Source organism: Anolis sagrei, chromosome 2 (assembly GCF_037176765.1).
Source record: "Anolis sagrei isolate rAnoSag1 chromosome 2, rAnoSag1.mat, whole genome shotgun sequence".
Taxonomy (NCBI): Eukaryota; Metazoa; Chordata; class Lepidosauria; order Squamata; family Dactyloidae; genus Anolis; species Anolis sagrei.
The window spans coordinates 298,670,176-298,682,563 of NC_090022.1; the positions used below are offsets into that span (position 1 = coordinate 298,670,176).

Sequence of the window (12,388 nt, forward strand, 5' to 3'; positions counted from 1 at the left end):
TGTTTGGTGTGGCTTTTTAGTGCCTTTTGTTGAGAGGTGATTAGATGTCCCAGATTGTTTTCTCTCTGTTGTTTTGCTGTTGTAATTTTAGAGTTTTTTTAATACTGGTAGCCAGATTTTGTTCTTTTTCATGGTTTCCTCCTGTCTGTTGAAACAACCACCATGTCAGACTACACAGAGAAGCCATTGAAATCCACAAGCATGTGGACAATTTCAACGCCAGGCCTGAGACCACTCCGGCTAGCTCAGGTAGGGAGACTGTAGTGCAGCGGGGTGGTCGGTACACTAACAGAATCCCTATCCTGTCCCGGTCACCGACACACTCAAACGTGGCAGACTGCGGGATGGGGCACCTGGTCAGGGGGATGGAAACCTTATAGACAATTGCGACTCCCCCCCCCCCCCGCCCTCCAGATCTCGCTTGGTGCTGCACAGAGTAACCTGATGGACAAAGCTGGGAGAGATTAACCCCGCCAGCCTCATCCAACCAGGTCTCTGTTAGCCCCAGCTTCTGCTATAATACAGCTAAATATACCTACTACAAATAACAAAATGTAACCATGTAAACACAAAAATAAAATAAACAAGAAAAAGAACAGATACGAATCTACAGACCTCGCTGTTTAAATTTCTAATTCCCTTTAAGTGATGCAATATGCTGGCCAAAAGGTTGACGGTTCGAATCTAGGGAGCAGGGTGAGCTCCTGCTGTTAGCCCCAGCTTCTGCTACAATACAGCTAAACACTTTCTACATATAACAAAACGTAACCATGTAAACACAAAAATAAAACAAACAAGGAAAATAACAAATACGAATCTACAGACCTTGCTGTTTAAATTTCTAATTCCCTTTAAGTGATGCAATATGGTGGCCAAAAGGTTGATGGTTCGAATCTAGGGAGCAGGGTGAGCTCCTGCTGTTAAGCCCAGCTCCTGCTATAATACAACTAAATATACCTACTACAAATAATAAAACGTAACCACGTAAACACAAAAATAAAACAAACAAGTAAACTAACAAATATGAATCTACAGACCTTTCTGTTTAAATTTCTAATTCCCTTTAAGTGATGCAATATGCTGGCCCAAAGGTTGGAGGTCTGAATCTAGGGAGCAGGGTGAGCTCCTGCTGTTAGCCCCAGCTCCTGCTATAATACAACTAAATATACCTACTACAAATAATAAAACGTAACCACGTAAACACAAAAATAAAACAAACAAGTAAACTAACAAATACGAATCTACAGACCTCTCTATTTAAATTTATAATTGCCTTTAAGTGATACATGCAAATGCAAATGTGAGTAGATCAATAGGTATCGCTTTTGCGGGAAGGTAACAGTGCTCCATGCAGTCATGCAGGCCACATGACCTTAGAGCCGTCTATGGACAACGCCGGCTCTTCAGCTTAGACATGGAGATGAGCACAGAGTCCCAGAGTCAGACACGACTGGACTTAATGTCAAGGGGAACCTTTACCTTTACCTTTAGGTTGTAAATTCATTTTCCCCCCCATTTGTCTAAAGGTCCTGTCCGTCACAATCTCCGTGGTCAAGCAGCCAAGACTTTCTCTCGTTTCTCTTTGTCCATCTTTCATAGAGAAAGGCCTTGGGCAGCAAGCGGCCCTCAAAACAAATCTGCAGCTCATCCTTTCCGTTATCAGAAGGCGTTTACTTAGGGAGAGATGGGCCACACCAGCCTCTATTGGCCATTAGCTTTGCTAGCAATGTTTACATTAGAGGACACTTCAGTTTCCATTTGCAATTCATCCCCTCCTTAAAGGTGCATAACAAAACACCGTATAGCAAACTACATATTACCTATCAATTGTGAAGTAACAATATGACACAGAATACAGCATGGCAAACTCTAATCACAGGATCCCGAGCATGAGTCTTGGGAGCAGGAGCAGGCACTGTTGGGCTCATAGATCTAAATATTTGGCCACCAACATTTGGAACCCATTGGAAAAGGTTTCTGGCGGAAGGAAGGAGAAGAGATTCCCTGGGTGCATTTTGGGAGAGGCCTTCACGTCTCCTCCAGAAGGTTCAAAATGTTTCTGCTCTGACCTGAATTGCTTCACGTTTCCCTTGGGGCAAACTCATAACTTCTTGCCGAAACATGTCAAACTGCTCTTCCTTTTGCAATGCCATCACCCTGTTTTTCCCTAGTTTTTTTTCATTCATAACCAGCCTTCTTTTTTTCCACATCGCACTTGATTAAGGCAATGTTGATGCCCTATAGATGCGCATTGACTTGGTTAACTGAATCTCAGAGTTGGAAGAGACCACAAGGAACCATCTAGTCCCAGCATGGGCAAACTTTGGCCCTCCCACCAGGTGTTTTGGACTTTAACTCCCACAATTCCTAACAGCCTACCGGCTACCAGCCTACCACACTGGGCATGCATATTCAGCAGCAGAATAGCAAAGCGCAAGGGCAGGTGTCTTCACTGTATCTGGTTGTGATCCCCAGGTTGTGCCAGTTAGCTTTCGTATGATATTATTTCTAGTGCCCACTTTTTGCTTAATATTCAAGCAGTGTTTTTGTTAGAAGTCAGAGCACGGTCCAGAGTAACTCCCAGGTATTTGAGTGTGCTGCAATACTCCAATGGGATTCCTTCCCAGGTAATCTTCAGAGCTTGAGATGCTTGTCGAAAATGCACTTGTCTGCATTTTCGATGGATTAGGAATCAGCTGTTTTCCCCTGTAAAAGACAGTAAGAGCACCTAAAGCTTTGGAGAGCTTCTGTTCAACCATTTGAAAGCTTCCTGCTTGGGCAGTGATGGCATGATCATCAGCATAGATGGAACTCTTTGTCCTTTCCGGAGTGATGCTCGAGAAACGATTGTTTACATTGTAGAGTGCAAAATGGGCTCTAGGATATTTGTTGACTATTTGTTGTTGACTTTATTTGCTTTCATGGACGAAATCACTAAGTTGTTGTATGTTTTTGGACTGTCTGGCCATGTTCTAGAAGCATTCTCTCCTGACCTTTCGCCTGCATTTATTTATTTATTTAGAACTTTTATATACCGGTCTTCTCAACCTCTGCAGAGGGACTCAGTCCAGTTCACAACAAAAGATTCATGAACAATAGTTTAAAACATCACATCCCATAATTCACTAAAACATTAAAATACAATCATATAATTACATAATGCCAAGTCGTCAAAATGAAGTCACAATTCATCGCCATCCGTCCGTGTGATCAGGAGTTATTGACTCACTCATCAAAAGCTAAATTCCAGAGCCAGGTTTTCACCAGTTTTCTAAAAGTTAGGAGAGAAAGGGCAGATCTCATCTCCAGTGGGAGAGAGTTCCAGAGCCGAGGGGCCACCACCAGGAAGGTCCTGTCCCTCGTTCCCACCAAACGCGATTGCGAAGGAGGTGGGACCGAGAGCAGGGCCCCTCCAGAAGATCTTAACAATCTTGATGGTTCATAGGGGAGAATCCGTTCGGACAGGTAAACTGGGCCGGAGTCGTTTAGGGATTTATAGGTCAACACCAGCACTTTGAATTGTCCCAACAACCTCTGAGGATGCGTGCCATAGATGCAGGTGAAATGTCAGGAGAGAATGCTTCTGGAACATGGCCAGACAGCCCGGAAACCTTATAGCAACCCAAACTAATTTATTATTTATTTTATTTATTTATCTTACTTATATACCGCTGTTCTCAGCCCGAAGGCAACTCACAGCGGTTCACAACAATAAGAGACAGCAGAATTCAATGTTACAGTATAAAAACAGTTAACAACCTAACACATTACACAATTAATAAACAGTTACTACAATACCCATTCACTGTCGTCTCGTCATCAAAAACATGATCCAGATTCGTCATCCATTGTTCCATTCCAGTGTTCATTAACCAATCATTGCACTCATTATTCGAACGCCTGCTCAAACAGCCAGGTCTTCACTTTTTTGCAGAATACCATTAGAGATGGTGCTAGTCTAATGTCCGTAGGAAGGGCGTTCCACAGCTGAGGAGCCACCACCGTGCTTGTGAGGCTGGCGGGATCGAGAGCAGGGCCTCCCCGGAAGATCTCAAAGTACTGGTGGGTTCATAGGCAGAGATGCGGTCGGATAGGTAGCTTGGGCCAGAACCGTTTAGGGCTTTAAAGGCCAAGGCCAGCACTTTGAATTGAGCCCGGTAGCAGATCGGTAGCCAGTGGAGCTGGCGCAACAGGGGGGTTGTATGCTCCCTGTGCTCCGTTCCTGTTAAAATCATGGCTGCCGAGCGTTGGACTAGTTGGAGCTTCCGAGCTGTCTTCAAAGGCAATCCCATGTAGAGAGCGTTGCAGTAGTCTAAACGGGATGTAACCAGAGCGTGGACTACCGTGGCCAAGTCAGACTTCCCAAGGTACAGGCGCAGCTGGTGCACAAGTTTTAATTGTGCAAAAGCTCCCCTGACCACCGCCGAGACCTGGGGTTCCAGGCTCATCGATGAGTCCAGGATCACACTCAAGCTGCGAACCTGCGTCTTCAGGGGGGGTGCGACCCCATCCAGCACAGGCTGTGACCCTATGCCCTGTTCGGCCTTACGACTGACCAGTAGGACCTCTGTCTTGTCTGGATTCAGTTTCAATTTGTTTGCCCTCATCCAGACTGTTACAGCGGCCAGGCACCGGTTCAGGACTAAAAAAACATCAACAAAGCAGAATAGAGTGGGAGTATAATTTCCCTAAACTGAGATATTATATTCTTCTTGATGAAACCTAGAGCTGTGTTGTTGACCTTTCCATCAGCAACCGGGGTGTGCTTGTGATGGTGACAAGGCCACCACGCACTGCCGTTGTGGGTCTAACGCTCCCCTCTCTCCCTTTTTCCCTGCAGGCCTTGTGCGGCTGCACCGTCAACATTCCCACGGTGGACGGGCGCGTCATCCCCTTGCCCTGCAACGACATCATCAAGCCGGGGACGGTGAAGCGGCTGCGCGGCGAGGGGCTGCCCTTCCCCAAGGTGCCCACCCAGCGGGGGGACTTGATTGTGGAGTTCAAGGTCCGCTTCCCGGACAGGATAGCCCCGCAGACCCGGCAGATCCTCAAGCAACACCTGCCCTGCTCCTAGAGCCCGCCGGGCGGACGGACCCCCCTCCCTCGTCCACCTGCCCGCCTGACCGAATGACCGACTGAACAACCGCACGCCTTTCCGGGCGGCGACGCTGCTTCACGCGCCGGGGGTGCCGCGGCGGCACCCTCGGCCTGCACTGCGCGGGGTCCGACTGCGCCCTCACTGCCAACCGCACCTCCTTTCGCAAGAGACGCTCCGGCTGGGATCGGGTGCTCTGCCCCCCCTTCCGGGAGCTCGGTTCACTGCCAACGCCCCTCTTCTGGGCCCACCGTGCCTGCTTCCGGCCTCCTCTGCCCTCCTGCTTTGCGGAGTCTGACTGGCGAGCTGCGTGTGAAACGCTGATGTAAATAGGATTCGAACCGGAGCCGCTCCCGTTTCCTCGATCTGGAGCAACGGTCTTCGAGCAACCGCGATTGGCGATATTCCCAGTTTGTCTGGACGTTCACTCTGCGGAAGGAAGGCGCTCACTTTGTTTCCGCTGCTCCGTCGGTCAGTTTCATGCCAAGCCGGACCGGGCCCCGATCCACTCTCGGGGGTCGTCTCCTCCCACTGCCGAGACCTTATTTTGCCACGCTGCCACGACAGACTCCAGGAGAGAACCGGCCGCATTCGGCACCGCGTCTTCTGGCCTTGCTTGACCGACGGTTCCTCTTTTTAACTCTTTTTAATAATAGAAACCTCACGAGAACTGGTCCTCTTCCTAGCCATTTTTGGGGTGTCCGGTGTGGTTCTTTTAAGCTGGGGAACGCGTATGTGTGTGCGTGTGTGTTAGTGTGTGTACGTGGCAGAGAAATAAGTTGCGTCCGTGCGTTAAGGGAGGCGATGGACGCGTCCGGAGCCTGGGAGGGAGGGTTTGGTTGCGGCAGGGATGTGTGACCGTCTCCGAAAAGGGTCAAAAGGTCTGTCAGGGTGATGCCATGTTTAGAAACTATGCTAAAATGCAAAACATTTCTCAGAAGGGCATATTTTAAAAAGCAACACTAGCCGGTGGAACAGTTGAGGCACCCCTGGGATGGAATTCAGAAGGTTCCAAAGGTAAACAAAGGACCTTTCCCTTCTCAGTTGAGATTTGGTACCAAAACAAACCCTGGTCTCCTGTTTTGCATTGAGCGGGGAGGTTGCTGCCATTGCAGGGTCCCACGTGAGTCTCGTCTCGTGGCTTCCGCTGGGTTTTGGGAGCTGGTTTTTAAGCCATCTCGACTTTTACATTTGGGGCACCCCTGGGAAGTGAAACTGGGCTGGAATTCAGAAGGTTCCAAAGGTAAACAAAGGACCTTTCCCTTCTCAGTTGAGATTTGGTACCAAAACAACCCCTGGTCTCCTGTTTTGCATTGAGCGGGGAGGTTGCTGCCATTGCAGGGTCCCACGTGAGTCTCGTCTCGTGGCTTCCGCTGGGTTTTGGGAGCTGGTCTTTAAGCCGTCTCGACTTTTACCCGAGGGGAGCGCCCCAGGCGCACCCCTTGTATAGCTTGTACAGAGTCTAACACGTCAGTCCCGTCCCCCCCAAATGTGCAGGTATTCCCCCCTCCCCACAATCTCCAAGAAGATCGAAACTGTTAAGCACTGCTGAACTTGCTGACCGGTTTGAACGGTCAAGACAACCCGGCCTTCTCTTCTGGACTCCCCCTGACATTGTGTGTCTTTTTAAATACAAAAAAAACACGTAAAGCTGGCGACGCTGCGGCAGGAAAAAAGAGGGGCGGAGGCAGCAGCGGCGTTGGCGTTACCGTTGGGGTTTTTTCTCCGTTTCAGGGAGACCCCAAGGGGTTTTATAGCGTTTTTTTGTATTTTCTCCTTTTTTGTAATGTCCCGTATTAATATTTAAATGAGAACAATAATAAAAAGGTATTTTAAAAATAACTTGGTCTGGTGGGAATCCATGCGTTTGGTGTTTATTTACATATTTATTCCATTCACGCCCTACTTTTCTCCCGTCGAGAGACTCACATCAGAATCTGAAACATAAAACATACAGGGAAAAAACACACTTCTGTGGCGTAATGTAAAATAAAATACATGTAGTTCGCATTTGATCAGCCCACACACTGCCTTGCCAGTTGTTCATTCGTTCAGTCGTCTTCAACTCTTCGTGACCTCATGGACCAGCCCACGCCAGAGCTCCCTGTCAGCCGTCACCACCCTCAGCTCCTTCAAGGTCAGTCCAGTCACTTCAAGGATGCCATCCATCCACCTTGCCCTTGGTCGGCCCCTCTTCCTTTTGCCTTCTACTTTCCCCAGCATCATTCCCTTCTCTAGGCTTTCCTGTCTCCTCATGATGTGGCCAAAGGACTTCAACTTTGTCTCTAGTCTCCTTCCCTCCAATGAGCTTTAGTCGGGCTTTATTTCCTGGAGGATGGACTGGTTGGATCTTCTCGCGGTCCAAGGCACTCTCAGAACTTTCCTCCAACACCACCGTTCAAAAGCATCAGTTCAAAAGCATGAGTGGATTAAATGTGCCTAAATGGCTTGTCTGATGGCCGGCGATAATCCAGGGATTCCTCAAACTGGCTTGTTATTGTCTTGAGTGGGCGAAATATACAAAAGTGTCTGGCACAGCTGCCCAGCCTAGATAACCTTCAGTCTTGGATATGGGATTAGTTGATGTTATCGAGGTGTGGGATCCAGCCAAGGGGAACAAAGACAATGAATGAGGCAGATGGGACATCCAGATCTTCCCTGAAGGCAGGATGCCACATTATTGATGAGTGACTGGGTTCACCATGGGTTGCCTTCCTGGGCGGCCATGCTCCGAGGCCCAAGATGCACCTTTGTTATTATCATGCAATAAGTCTCTGTTGGAGTCCTTAGGTCAATGGGGACTTCATCTCAGGAAATAGGAAGGAATTTCCCAAGAGTCTGTGTAGCGAAATTGCTACTCTATGTTGAAATTTTGGTGTATAGCTCTATGTTTACATATGGCAGATAGGGCAGAATAGGCACAGACAGGTTAGCAACAGCAGAGATAGGATTCATTTGCATATGGAAGCATCATTCTCGCGGTCCAAGGCACTCTCAGCACTTTCCTCCAACACCACAGCTCAAAAGCATCTCTCTTCCTTCGCTCAGCCTTCCCTCAGGTCCAGCTCTCACATCCGTAGGTGACTTACTACAGGGAATACCATGGCTTTGACTAGGCAATGGATCTTTGTTGCCAGTCTGAAGTCTCTACTCTTTACTATTTTATTGAGATTGGACATTTATTTATTTATTTATTTATTTATTTATTTATTTATTTATTTGGGGTTCTTTTACCCCGCCCTTCTCACCCCGAAGGGGACTCAGGGCGGCTTACAGAAGCAAGGCACGATTCAATGCCTGCAGTACAAAACAATCAAAACACAAAATTAGACAATTACACAATTACATCACACTAGTTCATGCATTATATCAATAAAATCAAAATCAATAAAAACCAATACAAACCCAATTCCTCTCTTACAAGGTCAGCGATCGCTAACTCATAGTTCTAGTTTTCCATTCCACTTCATCAATCCTGTTGGTCTTATTCACCTGACTGTCTTATTTAATTGCCTGATTGCCCAAAGGCCTGGTCCCATAAGCACGTCTTCACCCTCCTCCTGAAGGAGAGGAGGGATGATGACGCCCTGATTTTCCCCGGGAGTGACTTCCACAGGCGAGGGGCTACCACTGAGAAAGCCCTGCTCCTCGTCCCCACCAGCCTCACTTGTGACAGTGGTGGGGTCGAGAGCAGGGCCTCCCCAGATGATCTCAGATTTCGGGGTGGGACGTAGAGGGAGATACGTTCGGACAGATACGCTGGACCGGAACCGTACAGGGTTTTGTAGGTCAAAACCAGCACCTTGAATTGTGCTCGGAACTGAACCGGCAGCCAGTGGAGCTGACATAACAGGGGGGTGGTATGCTCCCTGAATGTCGCTCCGGTGAGCAATCTGGCTGCCGCTCGTTGGACTAATTGAAGTTTCCGAACAGTCTTCAAGGGCAACCCCACGTAGAGCACGTTGCAGTAGTCTATTCGGGATGTGACAAGAGCGTGGACCACTGTGGCCAGATCAGACTTCCCTGTACTGCCCTTTTCCCTTTTATTTCGTGCTGCGTTTCCCCTCTTGCATCCTCTGCTCCATCTTGCTCTCCTCCCAAGAAGGAAGCGTCTCCTGATTTCCTGGCCACAGTCTGCATCTGCAGTCATCTTTGCAGGGCTGATAGCAAGGATTAAAAAATTTAAAAACACTGGGTGAGAAGGCAATGTATTGTATCTGGACAGGTCCTCCACCAGCAGCTCATGACGCAAGAGTACAGTCCAAAATCCGTCTCTCTGTGCTGCTTCTCTCTCTGAACCTACATAGCTGAAGCCTGAACAAAAATGTAACAGTAATAAAAAATCCCAGGCTCAGCCTACTCCCCGATCGATCAGCTTTTGCTCAAGCCTGAACAAAATGTAACAGTACCCAAAAGTCCCAGGCTCAGCCTGCTCCCTGGGCATTGCCCAACCAATCAGCTTCATGTACACTATTTTATAGTTGATACACACACACATTAACTGATATCTTACATGCTCCAACAACCTCTATCCACACTTCTACACCATAGGATTGAAGAAATCCATCCAAGGTCTACCTAAATGAGAATGCCTTTACCTGACAGAGGACGAGCTATTGGGCAGAAGCGCTGGGAATTCTCAAAGAGGTCCGCCATTGGCTGTGAAACAACTTCTGCCAGTTCTTCTATTTAATCCCCTTGGATGGAGTTCATCTGGCCCTGGAGACGTGACTCTATTTAGATTAGCCAGATGTTCCTGTACTGCCCTTTTCCCTTTTATTTCATGCTGCGTTTCCCCTCCTGCATCCTCTGCTCCATCCGCCCATCTGCTTGTATATTTCCCTTGTTTTGTGCATTAGTGTAGAGACACTAAAGACGGCGGGTTGTGTCCCACATTCTCAGATCACAATTGTGTCATGCAGCCATGACACTTCAACATTTTGATGTGGCAAAGTCCAGGCTGGTGCATTAAAAGGTGGATTAGAAGCCTGTTTACTCCAGGATAACAAACCTATGCCCAGAGGCGGCCCTAGGTAATTTTCAACAGTAAGCAAACAGTATTTTGGCGCCGCCCTCCCCAACCAATCATTGATACATATATTCTGTTCGTCGTGGGAGTTCTGTGTGCCATATTTGGTTCAATTCCATCATTGGTAAAGTTCAGAATGCTCTCTGATTGTAGGTGAACTATACATCCCAGTAACTACACTTGCCGCACTTGCTCCCTTGCCTGGTCCACTTTGGGTCCGGAGGCATGCCTGAAGACCCCAGTGTGTGCACCAAAAGTCACCTCTTCTCCTGACTTTCTCCTCAGCCATTGGGACCAAGAGAGAGCGAGAGAGAGATGGAGATGCCCACCTTTCCTGAAGGTAGGCGCAAAAACAAAGGAGGGAGCGGAGGTGGGAGATACCTCCAGCCAGAGGGGCTCTCTCTCTCTCTCTCTCTCTCTTGGTCCCAATGGCTGAAGAGAAAGTCAGGAGAAGAGGAGACTTTTGGTGCACACGCTGGGGTCTTCAGACACGCCTCCGGACCCGAAGCGGGTCAGGCGCGGCGGCTCTGCCCCTTGGCCCACCCGCGGATTGGGGAGAGGAGAGGAGGCGGGTGGAGTGCTGGGGGATCGGGAAAGGGAGCCGGTCATGGGGAAGGGATCAAACGCAGAGAACGATTGAGCTCCGGCTCTCCTTGCGCACCCGGTGGCCGGGTGGAGCAGGAACGAGAGGGGCTAGGCGAGACTCAAGGGCCCGGCCCCTTTGGGAAGAGGATCGCCCGGCAGCGAGACAAGAAAGCCGAGGCTCCCCCCGGACTGCTAGGGCCGTTGTGAGCTGAAGGGGCGCTCCTCAAGTGGCAGTCGAGGGGCACTTACACAGGCGCATCTGCGCCCCTGGCAAAAAAAAAGTGTTCTGCGACCAGTTACTTCGCGTAATGGATGAGCCGCCCCTGCCTATGCCCTAAGCCTCAAGGTCTTACAACTCCCTTGTTACACCAGCTCCACTTACTGGCTGCCAGTCTGCTGCTACCGAGCACAATTCAAAGTGCTGGCTTTAGCCTATAAAGCACTCAACCAGCGTTTCCAAACTGGGGGTTGGGAGCCTTGGGGGGGGGGGGGGGTTCTGATAGTATTTTCTGATAGTCATGGGGGTTTTGTGTGGGAAGATTGGCCCAATTCTATTGTTGGTGATGTTCAGGATGCTTTGTGACTATGCATCCCAGGTGAACTATGCATCCCAGCAACCCCCAGAGGGACCAGTGGGCTTTGTTGGAGAGCATTTTGTTGTCCTTACTATTTATGTCCCACTTTTATCTCTTTATCAAGACACAAAATAACCCAAAACATTGAAAAACTGTGCTCACACAACTGCAGCACCTTGATGCCTCTTTAGCTGCATGAATGGCCCACAAAGTTTTACCAGGTTTTTTTTTTAAAAAAGGAACAGACCCTCTTTTCCTCTTAATTCCCAAAATACACCAGCTCCTTTGATCTCTTCACTAGCAAAATATGTCTAAAAACCTTACAGGAGGAGGAAAAGAGAAAAAATGAAGGCATTTTAAAGCCACTGCCCTATATTTAGCAGCATTAAGGTGTATTTTCATGATTTGCAAAAGGAACACATAAGAAATGGAGATGGTTCCATCTAGTGGCCAATGGGACAAAGAACCGAGAGTAAAATGGGTGGATTAAATGGCCGACGATAATCCAGGGATTCCTCTAGCTGGCCAATTATTTTCTTGAGTGGGCAAAATATACAAAAGTGGCTGGCGCAGCTGCCCAGCCTAGATAACCTTCAGTCTTGGATATGGGATTAGTTGATGTTATCGATGTGTGGGATCCAGCCAAGGGAAACAAAGACAATGAATGAGGCAGATGGGACATCCAGATCTTCCCTGAAGACAGGATGCCACATTATTGATGAGTGACTGGGTTCACCATGGGTTGCCTTCCTGGGTGGCCATGCTCCGAAGCTCAAGATGCACCTTTGTTATTATCATGCAATAAGTCTCTGTTGGAGTCCTTAGGTCAGTGGAGACTTAATCTCAGGAAATAGGAAGGAATTTCCCAAGAGTCTGTGTAGCGAAATTGCTACTCTATGCTAAAATTTTGGTGTATAGCTCTATGTTTACATATGGCAGATAGGGCAGAATAGGCATAGACAGGGTAGCAACAGCAGAGATAGGATTCATTTGCATATGGAAGCCGATTGGTCATATGCAGATTAGCGTAGGCTCAGGATTTGAAAAGGTTGCTAGGCCAAAATGACAGTTGGGAAGAGCAGAGCTAAATATTCCAAAGGAGTG

General features: G+C 48.3%; 1 protein-coding gene across 4 annotated transcripts in view; it reads left to right on the plus strand.

The window, feature by feature from the left end:
- The window catches only part of DNAJB5 (DnaJ heat shock protein family (Hsp40) member B5), a 53,625-nt gene extending 46,688 nt beyond the window's left edge, over positions 1–6,937 (plus strand). For all 4 annotated transcript variants that reach the window (XM_060761159.2, XM_060761156.2, XM_060761158.2 and 1 more), the window contains exon 4: positions 4,841–6,937. In XM_060761159.2, the coding sequence (XP_060617142.1) occupies positions 4,841–5,074 (234 nt within the window). In that variant the 3' untranslated portion in view covers positions 5,075–6,937. The remainder of the gene's footprint in view (positions 1–4,840) is intronic.
- The last annotated feature ends 5,451 nt before the right edge of the window (positions 6,938–12,388 follow it).